Source organism: Hypanus sabinus, chromosome 1, assembly GCF_030144855.1.
Source record: "Hypanus sabinus isolate sHypSab1 chromosome 1, sHypSab1.hap1, whole genome shotgun sequence".
Classification (NCBI taxonomy): Eukaryota; Metazoa; Chordata; class Chondrichthyes; order Myliobatiformes; family Dasyatidae; genus Hypanus; species Hypanus sabinus.
In genome coordinates this window covers 53,756,648-53,774,976 of record NC_082706.1, presented here as the reverse complement: position 1 = coordinate 53,774,976, position 18,329 = coordinate 53,756,648, and the positions used below count along the sequence as shown (strand labels likewise).

Here is an 18,329-nt window from a genome sequence, read left to right as displayed (position 1 = left end):
GAACCTGTTGCCCAGGTGTTTCACCAGTCGCAGCTTTTGGGAGAATGGCAAAGAGAAAGCCACTGTTGAAAGAAACTCGCATGAAATCTTGACTAGAGTTTGCCAGAAGGCATGTGGGAGACAGTGAAGTGAGTTGGAAGAAGGTTCTATGGTCTAATGAACCCAAAATTGAGTTTTATGGCTATTAGACTGAATGCTATGTTTGTTGTAAGCCAAACACTGCTCATCAACAAAAACACACCATCTGTACCGTGAAGCTTGGTGGTAGCTGCACCACGCTGTGGGGTTGCGTCACTGCAGCAGACTCTGGAAGGCTTGTGAAGGTTGAGGGTAAAATGAATGTAGCAAAATACAGGGAAATCCTGCAGCAAAACCTGATGCAAGAGAACTGTGACTTGGAAGACTTGTTTTCCAGCAAGACAATGACCCTGAGCGTAAAACAAAAACTACACAGAAATGGCTTAAAAACAACAAAATGAATGTCCTGGAGTGACAAATTAAAAATATCAAAGTCAAAGATTTAACTCGCTGCACCCAGTGCCAGACTTGTAGGGTCAGCTAGACTTCTGGGCTTGTAATTTATTTTATTGTGTAAGAGACAAAGATAAACAAACAGTTGTATTTTCTCATAAAAATAAATACAGAAGCTTTCACTGACAAAATATTTCATTTAGATTGTGAAGCAATTCATCTAATCAAAACACTCGTACCTATTTAGCAACAATAAGATACCATAATATACCATAAAATATTGTTGAAGAAATGGATGCATTCTTCTGGAAAGAAAGTTAGAAATCCAGTTGCAATCAGAATCAGAAACATCTCAGCTGAACTCAGATACTATCTTCACCCTTCTGAAATGAACACTGTCCTGGGGTGTGAGAACAAGGAGATGATGCACACTTCCCCACTCCCACTGGATCCTGAGCTCAGTGACACCGGTACCAATGGAGATTAACAAGGTCACAGAGAAGTGAATGGAACCCTGGGGTCCTGTCCAGTGGAACAAAGTGGGAAGTGGGGGGGGGGGGGGGTTATGCTGGGGAGATCACACACAGTGCAGGAGACAATGCATTAAAGTTTACAAGGATTGGTCAACACAGACCAGGTTGGGAACAGCAAGGCTGAAGGTTGTACTAGGGGAGGTTCTCATTGTTATATCTGGAGAAGATGCTTCCACTTGTGCCTGGAACTGGACACAGGGTCATTCATACAGGACAGACACTGAGAAATTAGACAGAACTCATGGGAAACCTTTGCCCAGAAAAAGGAGAGAAGCTGGAATTCCCTCCCACTGGGAGAAGGTTGATAATCAGACAGTAGGGAAAGGATAAGAAGGATACACTGAGGGCTGAGACCAGTGTGGACCAGCATAGACCAGTGTGGACAATTCCCTACATAAACACTCTCCATGAAACACTGTCTGAAGCAGGATGTGGGACTGTGCCACTGAAGATGCAGGTAAATGAGCAGCTGGAGAATATCTGGGTCCAGGGGATTTGCTCCATCAGCTCCCATACCCCCATCCATGTACAGTGGCTGCAGCATGTGTTTGTAGAACTAGACACTGAGTGTGGGAGTAATGTTGTCTGGTCTGACACTGGGGACTTCAACCTTCAACCAGTGAGGTTCGGCAGGTAACATTTCTGTGATTCATTTCTCAATTTGCAACTGGGAAAATAAATAAAGAGTGTAGCAACAAAAAGAGCAGGAAACAAAGTGATTAACGCCATGGACGTGGAGTAACCTATGGACCAGAACAGGTGTGATCAGCACTTGAACTTTCCAAAGGACATCACTGAACCAATCAGTACTTCCATGGTCACTGTTAGACCAATGAGATGGAGGACGGCTGGGCTATCCACAATGCCATAGGATAGAGAGGTACCAGGTCAAATGACCAACCCATGCTAATTTGCAGCAACTCCCCAAGGATTCTTCAACATCACACCCTCCCCCCAAACCCGCAACACTGTCACCCAGAGGGACAAGGACAGTGACGGATAATGGAATCATTATCATCTACACATCACACTCAGGGATCAGTAAATGCTATAAGTGTTACTTTGAAACCTTTCTTCACTTTTACACCTGATGCTCTGTTTGACTTTCTCCATCGCTGCCTTGTTACTGGGACCATCCAGAATATTATCAGGTGAATTCCTGCGTTGTTGCCAGAGAATTCGCACAACCACAGTGTTAGCGTCAAACATTCCCTGGTGAGCAACTTCCACTGGCTTCTTCTGTTTATCCAAAGACTTCTCCAGGAGGATCACAGCACAGATCTCATCTCTGCTCCTCTTTCGATTGCCTGATGTACAAATAAATCATATTTAACTGGTTTGACCTTGACAATTAACTTTTCCACCACCCCACCACATTCCCATGAAAACATAATGCCACAGCAGGAGACTAACCTGGCAGTCCGCTCTCTCCTCCACTGCTCCACACTACATACTCTGCAGATCTCCAACCTCCATCTACTTCAACCCAGGAATCAGACTGTTCTGCTCAGGAACAATCTTCCTTGGAGTGCTCCCAATGTGATCTCCACGGGGCCCTTGAAAGCTACAGATAGACATTCTCACCCTGGTATTTCATACCCTGTGCACTAAGAGTCATCATTGAGTCTCCCTTTTTCAATCTTTTTATTATTATTATTATTATTATTATTATTATTATTATTATTATTATTATTATTATTATTATTATTAATATCAACATAATAAGATTAATACATAGATAATGGGATTACAAACATACAAATTTAAACTGAACATGAAAGGATACATAAGCAATAGTTACAATATAAATGAGTCTTCCCAAATCATGGACGATACAGGTAACATATAAACAAAGCAAACCTAGGTATGTCATAATATATATTAAAAGAAACAGAAAAGAGAAAAAGAAAAAAAAATATGCTAGAAAAACTAATCTAACAACCTAACAACTAATAAGGGAAAAAAAAAACAAAAAAAGAAAAAAAGGAAAAAAAAACTGAAAAAAAGGGCTGTTTATAATATCTAACAAAAATACAAAATCGTCAGTGTAGTCAACTCCGATCCTCTCAACATATGTAAAATCAAAACTGAAAAAACAAATAGGCTTGGAACAGGGTCACATTACTTCATATGAAAATATTGAATAAATGGTCTCCATATCTTTTCAAATTTAATAGAAGTATCAAATACAACACTTCTAATTTTTTCTAAATTTAGACATAACATAGTTTGAGAAAACCAATGAACTACAGTAGGATTAATTTCTTTCCAATTCAACAAAATAGATCTTCTAGCCATTAATGTAAGAAATGCAATCATTCAACAAGCAGAAGAGGATAAATGGAGTGAGTCCATCATTGGTAAACCAAAAATTGCAGTAATAGAGTGAGAATGTAAATTAATGTTCAATACTGTGGAAATAATATCAAAAATGTATTTCCAATATTTTTTTCAAAAGTGGACATGACCAAAACATATGAGTTAAAGATGCTATCTCAGAATGACATCTGTCACAAATAGGATTTATATAGGGAAAAAAATGAGCCAATTTATCCTTGGACATATGAGCCCTATGCACAACTTTAAACTGTATTAAGGAATGTTTAGCACATATAGATGATGAGTTAACTAATTGAAGAATTTTATCCCAATTCTCAATTGGGATAGTAAGGTTAAGTTCTCTTTCCCAATCATTTTTAATCTTATAGAAGGGCTCTGAACTTATCTTCATAATTATATTGTAGAGTTTTGATATTACCCCTTTCTGAGAAGGATTTAGTTCTAGCAAATTCTCCAAAATACCCGAAGACACAAGATTCAGAAAGGTAGGAAGTACAGTATTTAAGAAATTCCTAATCTGTAAATATCTAAAAAAATGAAATCTAGGCAAATTATATTTATTAGATAATTGTTCAAAAGACATAAAACAATTATCCAAAAATAAATCGGAAAATCGTAGTAATCCTTTAGTCTTCCAAGCTGAATAAGCTTGGTCTATAATAGAAGGATAAAAAAAGCAATTGGATACAATAGGAATATTTAAAACAAACTGAGTCAACCCAAAAAATTTCCGAAATTGAAAACATATATGTAAAGTATGTTTAACTATTGGATTGTCAATTCGTTTCTGCAATTTAGAAAGAGCAAAGGGAAGAGAAGACCCTAAAATAGAACCCAATGAAAATCCTTGTACAGATTTAACTTCCAGGTTCACCCAATGAGGGCTAAAAGATAAATCCCAATCCTTTAACCAACATATCAAATATCGGATATTGACTGCCCAATAGTAAAATCCAAAATTAGGCAATGCCAATCCACCTTCCTTCCTTGCCTTCTGTAAATATTTTTTACCTAATCTAGGATTTTTATTCAGCCATATATATGAGGAAATTTTTCAATCAACGTTAGCAAAAAAAGATTTCGGAATAAAAATTGGTACCGCTTGAAATATATATAAAAACTTGGGTAAAATAACCATCTTAATAGCATTAATCCGACCTATCAGAGATAAAGATACTGGTGACCATTTAGTAAACAAACATTTAATCTGATCGATTAGGGGTAAAAAATTAACCTTAAATAAGTCCTTATAATTTTTTGTGATTTTAATCCCTAAGTAAATAAAAGAGTCATTAACTAATTTAATGGTAAATTTCCATAAATTGGAACCTGTCTTTTTAAAGGAAACAATTCGCTCTTATTAAGATTTAATTTATACCCAAAAAAATTACTAAATTGAGCCAACAATGATATAACTGCAGGAATGGATTTCTCAGGATCAGAAATAAATAATAATAAATCATCTGCATGTAATGATAGCTTATGCATATCCGTCCCACGAGTAATGCCAAAAATGTTCGGTGATTCTCTGATAGCAATTGCCAAGGGTTCTAAAGTAATATCAAATAATAATGGACTAAGAGGACAGTCTTGCCTAGTACCCCGAAATAAATGAAAAAAGGGAGATCTTTGATTGTTAGTAAAAACCGAGGCTACTGGAGTAAGATATATCAGTTTAATCCAGGAAATGAATGTCGGACTAAAATTAAACTTCTCAAGCACAGTAAATAAGTATGGCCATTCAACTCTATCAAATGCTTTCTCCGCATCTAATGAAATGACACATTCTGAAGTGCTATGTGAAGGAGTATAAACAATATTCAATAATCTCCTAACATTGAAAAAAGAATAGTGATTTTTAGTAAAACCAGATCATTGAGCCTCCCAGCCTGACTACCTGCTGAACCCATGGTTTCCTTCATGAACAAATTCTCCCAGTTTCTCACCATTTGACATGTTTCTCTCTCCCCATTCCTCCTACATTCCCATGTGACATCATCACCTCCAACCCAAATCCTACATTTCTGCTGGGTTTTCATCCAGGAAACCTGGACACGTGGGCTGCAACATCATCTGGATCATTGCATGGTGACCAGGTCAGAGCCCTGGACTAATCTCTGTTTTATTCCACTTGGAACAGCTGACCAATCAGAAATCATCCAACTCTTCCCCATTTCCCACATCTCTGCTTCCCTAAGCAGCAGCACGTTACATGCTAACTTACAATCTGCAGGGACTGTTCCAGAACTGTGGAATACTTGAAAACCACTCCTGGATGTGTTGCTTCTGGAATTATGACTCCTACAAATTATTAAAGTTCAGGGCTTTTGGCTTTTGTCTGATCTCAGCTGTCCTCCAGATGCTCGTTTCAGTGATGCTGATCTCTCCCAAGTTCCTCACCATTATTGAATCCCGGTCCCAATTTTTCTGCTACATTTCTGTATTCCATGAAAAAGCATGCAAAATGTTTGTTTAATTCCCCAGCTATTATTAGACTGCATTGAACACAGGACAACATACAGGTCCTCAGCTCCTGAATCTTCCCTTCAAACTATATTGTCACGAGTGATCTCAACTTCAGTTCTGTGTTAGTTTCCCATACTCAATTCATCATTCTTTCAGAATTTTATCTGTCTCCACTGACCTCCTGTAAAGAGACATCCAAAGATTCACCTCAGTATGGGATGTCATTGCTAACCACCTCCCTTCCAAATGACTGGCTCCTAATTTTGTAACTATGTGCCCTCATTTGAGACTTTCAAATTAGTGAAAGCATCCCATCATCTATCCTTTCAAGCCTCTCAGGACATTATGCCTGAATAAGGACACCCCTCATTCTCCTTTAACTCCAATAAATACAGATCCCAAATGCCCAGGACTTCTCTTTGCAACTGTTCAACACCTCTGCATCCTTAAACTCCAGCACATTTGCAATACAGTCCAGAATGCAATCTTCCTCTTCACCTGCTTACTGGACCTGTTAACAGACATTTTGTATTTTTACATTGGAACGGCCAGATTGTTCTGATCTTCGCTCATTTGCAGTCTGACTCCATTCATGCAACAATCTGCCTTAGATTGTGTGTTAGAAACATAGAGGCATAGAAAATCGAGAGCACAATACACACCCTTCGGCCCAAAAAGTTGTACCAAACATATCCCTACTTTAGAAATGACTAGGGTAACCCTCAGCCCTCTATTTTTCTAAGCCTAATGTACCTATCCAAAAGTCTCTTAAAAGACCCTATTGTTTCTGTCCCCACCACCACCACCCACTCCCATTCCATGCACTCACCTCTCTCTGCATAAAAAACTTACCCCTGACATCTCCTCCGTACCTAATCCCAAGCACCTTAAACCTGGACCCTCTTGTAGCAGCCATTTTAGCCCTAGGAAAAAGCCCCTGACTATCCACACGATCAATGCCTCTCATCATCTTATACACCTCTGTCAGGTTACCTCTCATCTTCCATCGCTCTAAAAAGGCCGAGTTCACGCTATCTGTTTTCATAAGGCATGCTCCCCAATTCAGGCAATATCCTTGTAAATCTCCTCTGCACCCTTTCTATGGTTTCCACATCCTTCCTGTAGTGCGGCAACCAGAACTGAGCACAGTACTCCAAGTGGGGTCTGACCAGGGTCCTATATAGCTCCAACATTACCTCTCGGCTCCTAAATTCAATTCCATGATTGATGAAGACCAATGCACCGTATGTCTTCTTAACCACAGAGTCAACCTGCGTAGCAGCTTTGAGTGTCCTATGGACTTGGACTCCAAGATCCCTCTGACCCTCCACACTGCCAAGAATCTTACCATTAATACTATATTCTGCCATCATACTTGACCTACCAAAATGAACCACTTCACACTTATCTGGGTTGAACTCCATCTACCACTCCTCAGCCCAGTTTTGCATCCTATCAATGTCTCACTCCACTCTATCCACAGTATACATTAAGTACCTCCAGTTAGATACACACTTTCCAACTGTCACACTTGATAGGTCCTATTCATTCATGTCTTATCCTCTTGCTCATCACATACTTGTCGAATGCCTTGTGGTTTTCCTTAATCCTGCCTGCCAAGGCCTTCTCATGACCCCTTCTGACTCTCCTAATTTCCTTCTTAAGCTCCTTCCTATTAGCCTTATAATCTTCTAGATCTCTAACATTACCTAGCTCTCTGAACCTTATATAAGCTTTTCTTTTCTTCTTGACTAGATATACTACAGCCTTTGTACACCACGGTTCCTGTACCCTACCATAACTTCCCTGTCTCATTGGAACGTACCTATGCAGATCTCCACACAAATATCCCCTGAATTTTTGCCATATTTCTTCCATACCTTTCCCTGGGAACATCTGTTCCCAATTTAAGTTTCCAAGTTCCTGTCTGATAGCCTCATAATTCCCCTTACTCCAATTAAACACTTTACTAACTTGTCTGTTCCTATCTCTCTCCAATGCTATTGTAAATGAGAAAAAAATTACGATCACTACTTCCTAAATGCTCTCCCACTGAGAGATCAGACACCTTATCAGGTTAATTTCTCAATACCAAATCAAGTACAGATTCTCCTCTTGTAGGCTTATCTACATACTGTGTCAAGAAACCTTCCTGAACACCAACTCCACCCCATCTAAACCCCTTGCTCTATGGAGATGCCAATCGATATTTGGGAAATTAAAATCTCCCATCATGACAACTCTGTTATTATTATACCTTTCCAGGATATGTTTCCCTATCTGCTCCTCGATATTTCTGTTACTATTGGGCAGCCTACAAAAAACACCTAGTAGAGTTATTGACCCTTTCCTGTTCCTAACCTCCAACCACAGAGACTCCATAGACAATCCCTCCATGACGTCCACCTTTTCTGCAGCCATGACACTATCTCTGATCAACAGTGCCACGCCCCCACCTGTTTTACCTCCTTCCCTGACTTTCTTAAACATCTAAAACCCGGCACTTGAAATAACCATTCCTGTCCCTGAGCCATCCAAGTTTCTGTAATGGCCACCACATCATAGCTCTAAGTACTGATCCATGCTCTAAACTCATCCAGTTTGTTCACAACACTCTTTGCATTAAAAAAGACACATCTAAAATGGTCGGTCTGAGTGCATCCCTTCTCTATCACCTGCCTATCCCTCCTCACACACTGTCTCCAAGATTTCTCTATTTGTGAGCCAACTGTCTCTTCCCCAGTCTCTTCAGTTTGGTTCCCACCCCCCGACAATTCTAGTTTAAACTTTCCCCAGTAGCCTTAGCAACCCCCCCGGCAGGATATTGGTCACCCTGGGATTCAAGTGCAATCTGTCCTTTTTGTACAGGTCACACCCGCCCCAAAAGAAGTCCCAATGATCTAGAAATCTGAATCTCTGCCCCCTGCTCCAATCTCTCAGCCACGCATTTATCCTCCACCTCATTCTATTCCTACTCTCACTGTCGCGTGGCACAGGCAGTAATCCCGAGATTACTACCTTTGCGGTCCTGCTTCTCAACTTCCTTCCTAGTAGTCTGTTTTCAGGACCTCTTCCCTTTTCCTACCTATCTCACTGGTACCAATATGTACCACGACCTCTGGCTGTTCTCCCTCCCACTGCAGGATATCGTGGACACGATCTGAAACATCCCGGACCCTGGCACCTGGGAGGCAAACTATCATCCAAGTTTCTTTCTTGCATCCACAGAATCACTTGTCTGATCCCATAACTATAGAGTCCCCTACCACTACTGCCATCCTCTTCCCTTCCCTACCCTTCTGAGCCACAGGGCTGGACTCTGTGCCAGAGGCACAGCCACTGCCACTTTCCCCAGGTAGGCTGTTCCCACCCCCCACCAACAGTAATCAAACAGGAGTACTTACTGTCAAGGGGTACAGCCACTTATTAAGAAAAGCACGGATAATGCAGGATTTCTAGGTTGGTGAACCTCACATATGTAAGTGTGAATGCTGTTTGAAAGGAATCCAATGACACACTACCCTAACACTGGGGACCAGATATGGACAGTCAGTATGGCTGTCACACTCAATGTTTCAGCAAATTTATGACCATTTTATTAGATACGCCTGCTTGTTGATGTAAATATCTAATCAGCCAATCATGTGGCAGCTACTTCATGCAGAAGTTTTTGTTGTTGTTTAGACCATATATCAGAATGGGGAAGAAATGTGACCCAAGTGACTTTGACCATGGAATGGTTGTTGGTGCCAGATGAGGTGGTTTGAGTATCTCAGAAACTCATGTGACTGTACCCCAGTAAAGGTCCTTCCAGTTGCACCCAGGATTGTCTGACCCGGAGTATCAGTTCCATAACTCACAGTAGTGTTGCATCAGGGATAAACACTGGCCCAGGAGTCCTGGAATAACTCGTCTACCTGGAAACAATGGGACCTTCAGCCCAACCGAGAGAGCAGACAGTTCCTGAACAGAACAGGGTAATCCCAACACTGCACTGGGAATGTTCCTTTGTTCGCTATTGTTACTAAAGAGACAGAGACACTGAAATCTCCAGCGGCTCGAATGAAATCCTACCTTCAATCCACTGCAGAGCGTTGCGGAGATCCTCAGTTTCACGGGTCGCTTTGTAGACAAAGAGAACAAGTGGAGCCCCTGGTTCTTCAGTAATGTTCAGTTTTTTCACAATATCGGTGTGGATTTGCCCCTGACCGTAACACTCCACTGGTACAAAACACAACATTTCCACTGTCACCTTCTTTCATATCCACAGCTCCCCCATCACAATCCCCTCCACCCTGAGCGGACCCTGTTCAGTTCCTCCTGTGTCTCTCCGTTCAGAAAATAAAACAGCCGTGTACTCTACCCGTCTAAAGTTCCCACAACCTCATCAGCACAGATCTCTTCTGTCTCAGTTCCCTTTCCCCGCAATTCCTCCCCCGATCGTCCAGGGAGAGAACTCCCGCGATTCGCACCCTCTGCCAGAATTCTCCACCCAACTCCGTATAAAACGACACCCTCCCCTTCGATTGGGACTCTCGCACTCCACATCTCCCCCGTTCTGAAAACACAAACTGTGAGATGTTTCACTAAGGACACCCTCTGATACACCAACTTCCAAAGCCGTGCCTCACCTTGGCAAGGGAGCGTCCTATAAGACCTGTTAAATCTACCGGACAGAATGGACCGAACTCGATTCTTACACCAACACCAGAGGCACAGTATGATCAAAAAAATGATTCCTAAAATCAAGACGACCCACAACCAGGACCACGAGAGGTCTCGGTCGCGGGAAGCAGGCGATTCGCTCGGCTCCATCCGCACAACTTTCATGTGACTGAGCTGCTGCGGGAACAAACCCAGGCGCTCCTCCAGTACTGCGGCTCCATTGGGTCGTTCGCCTGCCACTCAGGCGTGAGCAGCCAATGGCGTCTTGAAAAATTATGTTCTGAAATGAGATTTGAAATAGGAGCGGGGAGGAAGAGGGGGAAATGGAGAAAAGGGGAAAGTTGAGAGAGGGAAGGGGAACGGGAAACGGAAAGAGGAAGAGGGAGGGGTAGGAATGGAAGGGGTAGGGGAGGGGGAGATGGGAAAATAGAGGTGGATGGGATGGGGAAAGGGGAGAAGGGAGGAGTAAAGGGGAAGGGAGAGGGGAAGACGGAGAGGGTTGGAAAATATGGAGGGGGAGATGGGGAATGGGGCAAAGGGAGGGGGAATGGGAGGGTGAGATTGGGAAAGGGAAGGAGAGGTGATGGTGAGAGGGCAATGGTGGTAGAGAGAGGAGAAATGGGGAAGAGGAGGTGAATTGGTAAGGGAGGGAAGGCGGAAGAGGGAGGGGAATGAAAGGGTAGGGGAATGGGGAGTGGAATGAGGAAGGGAAGAACGGGTAGGTAAGGGGAGGGGTGGGAAGGGGCTAAGGTGAGAGGGGTAAGCAAAAAGTGGAGGAAGAGAGAGAAGGAAAATTGGGAGGGAAAATTGAGAAATGGAGAGGGGGAAGGGAGAGGGGGCAGGGAGAAAGTCAAGCAGGGGAGGGAAAATGGGGGTGAGAAGAACAGGGGCAGGGGGGGTGAGGGGAATGGGGAGGGGAAGAGGGAGGGGAGAGTGGGAAATGGAGGAGGAGATGTGAGGAGAAGTGGGAAGTTTAGAGGGGAAGAAGGCGGGGAAGATTGGAAGATGGAGGGCTGATGCAGAGAGGTGTGAGATGTGGGAAGGGGATTGGGAGAAGGAGTGAGGGCTGGATATAGTAGGGTGAGGTATGTGAAACAGAGGAAGGGAATGGAGCAAAGAGGGATGGGGATGAGTGGAAGTGGGGTAGGAGGTTGGGGTGGGGAGGGGAGTGGGAGGGATAAGGAGGAAATCGAGTGTAGGTCAGCGGGTGTGGGGAGAGAAGAGGGGAAAGAGGGAGCAAGAGGGTAAAGAGGGGTGTAGACATGGAGTGGAAAAAGGGGAAGCAGCTGGAGGGGCCAGCAGGATGTGAGAGGGAGTGATGCAAGAATGAGCTGGAGAAAATGGGAGATGGAGGGGAAGGGAGGAAGAGGATCCAGAGGGGAAAGTGTTGATGGGAGTTGTGGAAAAGGGAGAGGAGGAGTGGTGAGTTGGAGAGAGGGGAAGAGTGGGGAGTAGAGGTGAAGATGGACAGAGAGAGGGAAGAAAGAGAGAATTGAGAGGGAAGAAGGGTTGAAGCAGGGTGAGAAGGCAGGAAAAGAGGAGGAGGGTGAGACAGAGGAGGAATAGAGGCAGAACAGGGAGGATTTGAGAAAGGAGGGTAAGAGGAGGGAAGCAGAGTTGAAGGTGAGAAGGAGATAGGAGAGAATGGGAGAGAAGGCTGGAGGGGGTAGAGAGATGAGGGGGCAAGAGGGACAGAATGGGGTAGAAGTAGGGGAGAGAGGAGAGGAAAAGGGCTTTTGTTTGTTCAAGTTCCCGTTAAACAATTTTCCCTCAGACTGAATTTCCCAGGTTTCCAGTCACCAACTTTCCTCATTTAAACTGTGGGGGAGTTTGTGATTTATTGAAACTTTCCATCTATGTGATTCTTAAATTCTCATCTTTAAACCTCTCCCACACTGCAGCTCAGTGGACAGCATATTTATAGGCTTGGTGCACAATATTCCGGTTTATCAGCATTCCCAAAGAACAGGGCCAAAGGGAAAGGAGGCTGGTGTCCGCTGATAAAAGAAAGGATCAGAGCTGTGCTGAATGGAGATAAAGACACAGCAGACAGCAATCGGGGATCTGAAGCGAAGGAAATAATGAACATTGGGGAGAGAAGACACTGATGGGAGGGGTCCATAGACCCTCAAAGTGTGACCTCTCAATGAGCCCGAACATAAATCAGGAAAGTATGAAGGGCGTGTTTGAGGAGACACATTGTCCTGGGAGGATTTAATCCACATACTGACTGGACAAACCAGACACACCAGGGTGTTGTAGAGAAATGTGTGGCATGTGTCAGGGTCCTTAGAGCAGTTAAATCACAGAACCTACTTTACAGCAGCACACACAAATGTTGACAGAACTCAGCAGATCAGACAGCAGCTATGGAAAAGTGTAAATAATCAGTGTTTCAGGCTGAGACCCTTCTTCAGGACTGAGAAGAAAGGGGGAAGATGTCAGAATAGAACAATGGGGGAGGGGAAGGAGGTTAGCTGGAAGGTGATAAGTGAAGCCAGGTCAGTGAGAAAGATCAAGTGCTGGAGAAGATGGAATCTGATAGGAAGGAGAGTGACGAGAGAAGGAAAGGGAAGGAGGAGGGGATCCAGGCAGGTGAGAAGTGAAAGGTCAGTGGGGAATAGAGAAAGGGGGGGGGGGGGTGGGTGAAATTCATTCACTGGAAGGAGAAATCAATATGCACACCGTTAGGTTGGAGGGTACCCAGATGGAATATTAGGTGTTCTCCTCACCCTGGGGGTGGCCACTTCTTGCTACAAGAGGGGCGGGAATCGGAATTAAAATGTTTGGTCACAAGGAAGTCATGCTTGCTTGTGGTGGAAGGTGCAGAGGTGACTGAGAAAGCAGTCCCCCAATTTACAGCATGTCTCACCAATATAGAGAAGGCAGGTAGGGATGACCAGACACAATAGACAACCTCATCAGATTCCCAGGGGAAATGTTGCCTCACCCGGAAGGACTGTTAGGGGCCCTGAATAGAGATGAGGGAGGAGTGTATGGGCAGGGGTTACACTTTGACCACTTGCGGGGATATGCACCTGGAGGGATAGTAGGGATGGAGGAATGGACAAGTGAGTAGTAGAGGGAGTACCTCTGTGGAAAGTAGAGAGGGTAGAGGTAAAGATATCTTTTATGGTGGGATCCTTTTGGAGATTGCAGAAGCTGATAAGGACAATATGTTGGATGTGGAGGCTGATAGGGTGGTAGCTAAGGATAAGGACTCTGTCATTATTACAGTGGTGGGAAGATGGGGTGACTGTGGATGTATGGGAAACTGAGGAGATGAGGGTCAGGGAAGCATCAATAGTAGAGGGAGGGAAACCCTGTTCTTTGAAGAAGACAGATGGAAAACAATATCCTGGGAGCAGATGTGGAGGAGGTGAAGAAACTGAGAAAAGGGATAGCAATTTTACAGGAGAAAGGGTGGGAATAGGTATAGTGAAGATAACCATGGAAACCAGTAGGTTTATTAAAGATGTTGATTGACAGTTTGTTTCCAGTGTTGGAGACAGATCAAGAAAGGGAAGGGAGGTGTTAGTGAGATCCATTTCCGGGACCTACTTCATCGAGCACCTCCACACCAACCACCACAAGCCTGCCTTCCCACCACCTGGTTTCCCCTATCACCTACCAAATGGCCACTTCCCCCTCCCCCACCTTTTTATTCAGGCATCGTCCCCCTTCCATTCCTATCCCGAAGAAGATCTCAGCCTGAAACATTGACTGTTTATTCATTTCCATGACCTGCCGAGTTCCTCCAGCATTTAGTGTGTGTTACTTTGGATTTCAAGCATCTGCAGACTTTCTCATCTTTATGATTTCCTGCTCAACTGATGTGGTAGTAGGGAAGGACAAAGCTTGTTTTATATTTGGTTATGTGTAATGGGAGACGACTGAATAGAAACATGTGCTGAGGAATCCTGGGGAAGTAGTGACCTCAACACGGTACATTTCCAGTTCCAGCTGAGGGAGAAATCCTCAGGTCTAAGGCCAAGGTCTCTGATTCAAATAAGGACAATTATAATAGTAGGAAATTATCTAAGTTCAAAAAGCTAATGCATGAGCAATAGGAGATATTCAATCAACTGGTCTGTAACCATCAAGAGAAATGTATCCCAATTAGAACAAGGGATTCCAGCAGGAAGAGCGACCAACTATGGTCAACATTAAATTGCAAAGTTGACCGTACAGAGTGTGGAGGGTGACTGAAAGATTAAAAGAACCAGCAGCAAACATAAACTAAAATGCTCAGGAGCAAAGGGAACATTGATTTTGAGAGGAATCTTGAATGGAACATGAAAATGAACAGTGGGAGGTTTGGTGAATAGAGAGATCAAGGTGGTGGCAAAGGAACCTTTTGTAGAATGAAGTTGATGGATTTACATCAGAATAAAATGAAATAACAGATACAGTAAATCAATTTTTTTGTGTTGGACTTCACTCTGCACTACACTGCAAATATAGCACAGATAATTCTGAATTCCAAATAACATGGAATATACTGCAATAATCCCAGTTACAGGAGAAAGAACATCTTCCCACTGGCATCAGGTTCTTGATCTTCACAAAAAATCTAATTCTACTTCATCTTCATAGGCATCCGTCGGTCCCGTGAGACCATGGTTTTGCACCTTGGAAAGTTTTTTCCAGTGTGCAGGCCTGAGCAGGGTTGTATGGGAGACCGGCAGTTGCCCAAGCTGCAAGCCTTCCCTTCCCACGCCACTGATGTTGTCCAAGGGAAGGGCACCAGTGTCATTGTAGAGCAATGTGTTGTTAAGTGCCTTGCTCAAGGACACAAAAACACTGCCTCAGCTGAGGCTCGAACGAGTGACCTTCAGGTTACTAGTCTGATGCCTTATCCACTAGGCCACGCGCCAACACAACTTCAGAATACATTTCCCTCATTTGTATTTTATATTTTTGTTTGTAGTGTGAGCTATGTTAAGTTCATTTAAATTTTGCCTGTCGTGTCTGTTACATACTGCATTGTGGCTGCAAAAAGCCAGTTCTAATGGTATTTATTTGCTGAGTATGTATGACCATGAGAATAAACTTGCAGTTGAACTTGAAGAGTTACGAGGAAACTCACAGGGATAAAGGTAGACATATCAGAATCTGCTGATCTGCACCCAGTATCATGTGCCCTCATTGCAGATGACGCTGGGAGTAATCCAGAAGTTACTACTCATGACGTCCTGCTTCTTACGTCTTTCCTAACTCCCAATGAGGATCTCATCCCTTCGTCTACCCATGTCATTTGCTTTGCAAATGTCCGGGGACATCCTTGACGCTCACACCTGGGAAGCAACACACCATCCTGTCGTCTATTCTGTACCCCTCCTGTCTGCCCCCTCACTATTGAGTTTCCTATCATTATCACTCTGTCTGACTGCACCCTTTGTCTCCGAGCCACCGCAGAGAGTTATGGACACAGCTCAGCATATCACGGAAACCAGCCTCCCCTCCATGGACTCTGTCCACACTTCTCACTGTCTCAGTAAAGCAGCCAGTATAATCAAAGATCCCACTCACCCCAGACATTGTCTCTATACCCCCTGCCACTGGGCAGAAGATACAAAAGCCTGAAAGCCTGTACCACCAGGCTCAAGGACAGCTTCTATCCCACTTTATAATGACTGGTTCCCTCAGACAATAAACTGGACTCTTGACATCACATCTGCCTCGTTATGACCTTGCACCTTACTGTCTGCCGGCTTCACTTTCCCTGTGGCTGTTACACCTCATCCTGCATTGTTATTGTTTAATCGTGTACAACCTCAGTGCACTGAGTAACGATCTGACAGCTTCTTCCCCTCGGCCATCAGATTTCTCAACAATCATGAACATAACATTGTTATTCCTCTTTTCCACGATTTAGTTTTTATTGTAGCTTACAGTAATACTCTTTATGTATTGCACTGTGCATCTGTCACAAAACAACAAATTTGACGACATATGTCAGTGACAATCAACGTGATTCTGGCTCTGGTTCACCGTACCTTGGTACATCTGACAATAATAAATCAATTCCAATTGGAGATGCAGGACCCTCACTGAGTATGGAGGGACCTGTACTGGTTGATTTAAAGTGCAGAGACCTGTACTGATGTGACACCTTTCTGGGTCTTGCCATGTCTCAACATGTTTTCCTGCAATGTTGGAGGCTGTCAGCACCAGGCTGGGGTTGTGAACCTCACCTAGACCAGCCCCGTCAGAAACCAGCTACAAGATGTTCCCAGAATGTTAATGGCTAAAGAAAACATTAGCAGGTAGGTTCAACAGACACTGTAGTCAAATAGCAGGATGGTCTTGAATAGCAAGGATTCAGAGTTTAAAATAGAGAGGTTTTGTTGCAATTACATCATCTAGAACAACGCCGACAGACCATGGGTAGAGAAGTGACCAGACACTAGGCAGAGACTGACCCCCACTTTCACCAGGTCTGTTGAGGATCAGGGATCATTGTGTCCTCATCAGCAATTCACACTTCCTGTGAAGTGAAAATGAACGCTCCCCAGGATCAATGGGGCTCTGTCCCATCTGCACAAGCTTTTCTAAAACCTCTTTCTTCCAATGAGTAAATGAATCACAAACACAAGGAAATCTGCAATTCCTGGAGATCCAAAGCAACATACACAAAATACTGGAGGAACAAAGTAGCATCTTTGGAAAAGAGTAGAGTCAATGTTTCAGGCCGAGATTGTTCATTGGGTCTGGAATAAAACAGGAGAAGTCAGAATAAGAAGGTGCAGGAAATGGAGGAAGAAGTACAAGTTGGAAGGTAATATGTGAACCCAGGAGAGTGGGAGAGGGTGGTAAAAAGCTGGGAAGTTTATTGTGAAAGAGATAAATGGTCAGAGAATGGTGAATTTGATAGGAGAGGACAGAACACCATGGAAGAAAGGGAAGGTGGAGGAGCACAGAGGGAAGTGATGGACAGATAATTTGTCAGCAAGAAACAGGAATGGGGAATGGTTAAGAGAGGAGAGTGGGCAATACCTGGAATATAAAGAAATTGATGTTCATGCCATCAGGTTGGAGGCTACACAGACAGAATATTAGGTGTTACTCTGACAGTGTGGTCTCATCCTGGCCATAGATGTCAAAATTGGAATGGAAAGTAGAATTGAAATGGATGGTGTGGAAAATTATTCAAAACTTCACAATTTTTATGTATTTAGTCTTGTATTATAACAAAATGGAACCAATAAAATCACATAATTATTTGTTATATGCTGATTGTGTATGCGACAGGAGCCATACAATATCCTTGATCATTGTTCAATGTGTAACTAAGGGGACATTGGCTTTGTGCAATGCTGCTGTATTGAAGCGCAGCAGCTTCCTGCAAAACAGATAACAGCCAAAGTGTATCTTCAGAACTTGTATAGAAATCAAACTTTGTAAGCTGCAAATCAGAAGCAGCCTCCAACCACTGAGGAGTGGAGGTGCTTCTCATTATTGAGTGAAGATGATTCTCATTGTTTCTCAGGGGCTATACTGTAATACAGTACGTGGATGGCCTCCTGTTGACCTCCCCAAGCAAAGAAGCCTGTGAGCAGGACTTGCTCTGCCTTTGACATATCACAGGAGACAAGTAATTGATTAAGACTCATATTGACCAATAGTAAAAGCCCTGTAGCCTGCTTCTCATTGGGAAATTAAGCATTTCCTGGGAATGACTGGGTATTGTAGGCAATGGAGTTTAGAAACTGCAGCTATTGTTGGCTCCTCCAGAATATATCTCTTCCCAAACAACCAGATCTGTTATTCTGGACACTGGAAGCTGAGGAGACATCTGAACATATCAAAGGGACAATGATAGCTGCCTCAGATTTGGGCCTCCCAGACTAG

General features: G+C 43.4%; 1 protein-coding gene across 1 annotated transcript in view; it reads right to left on the bottom strand.

Moving 5' to 3' along the window:
• Positions 1–587: 587 nt before the first annotated feature.
• LOC132400802 (uncharacterized) overlaps positions 588–18,329 on the bottom strand; it is a 34,600-nt gene continuing 16,858 nt past the window's right edge. Inside the window, exons 2-4 of the mRNA XM_059982217.1 lie at positions 10,442–10,708; positions 9,885–10,031; positions 588–2,311 (exon numbers count right to left, since the gene is read on the bottom strand). Coding sequence (XP_059838200.1) covers positions 2,043–2,311; positions 9,885–10,031; positions 10,442–10,708 — 683 coding nt within the window. The 3' untranslated portion in view covers positions 588–2,042. The remainder of the gene's footprint in view (positions 2,312–9,884; positions 10,032–10,441; positions 10,709–18,329) is intronic.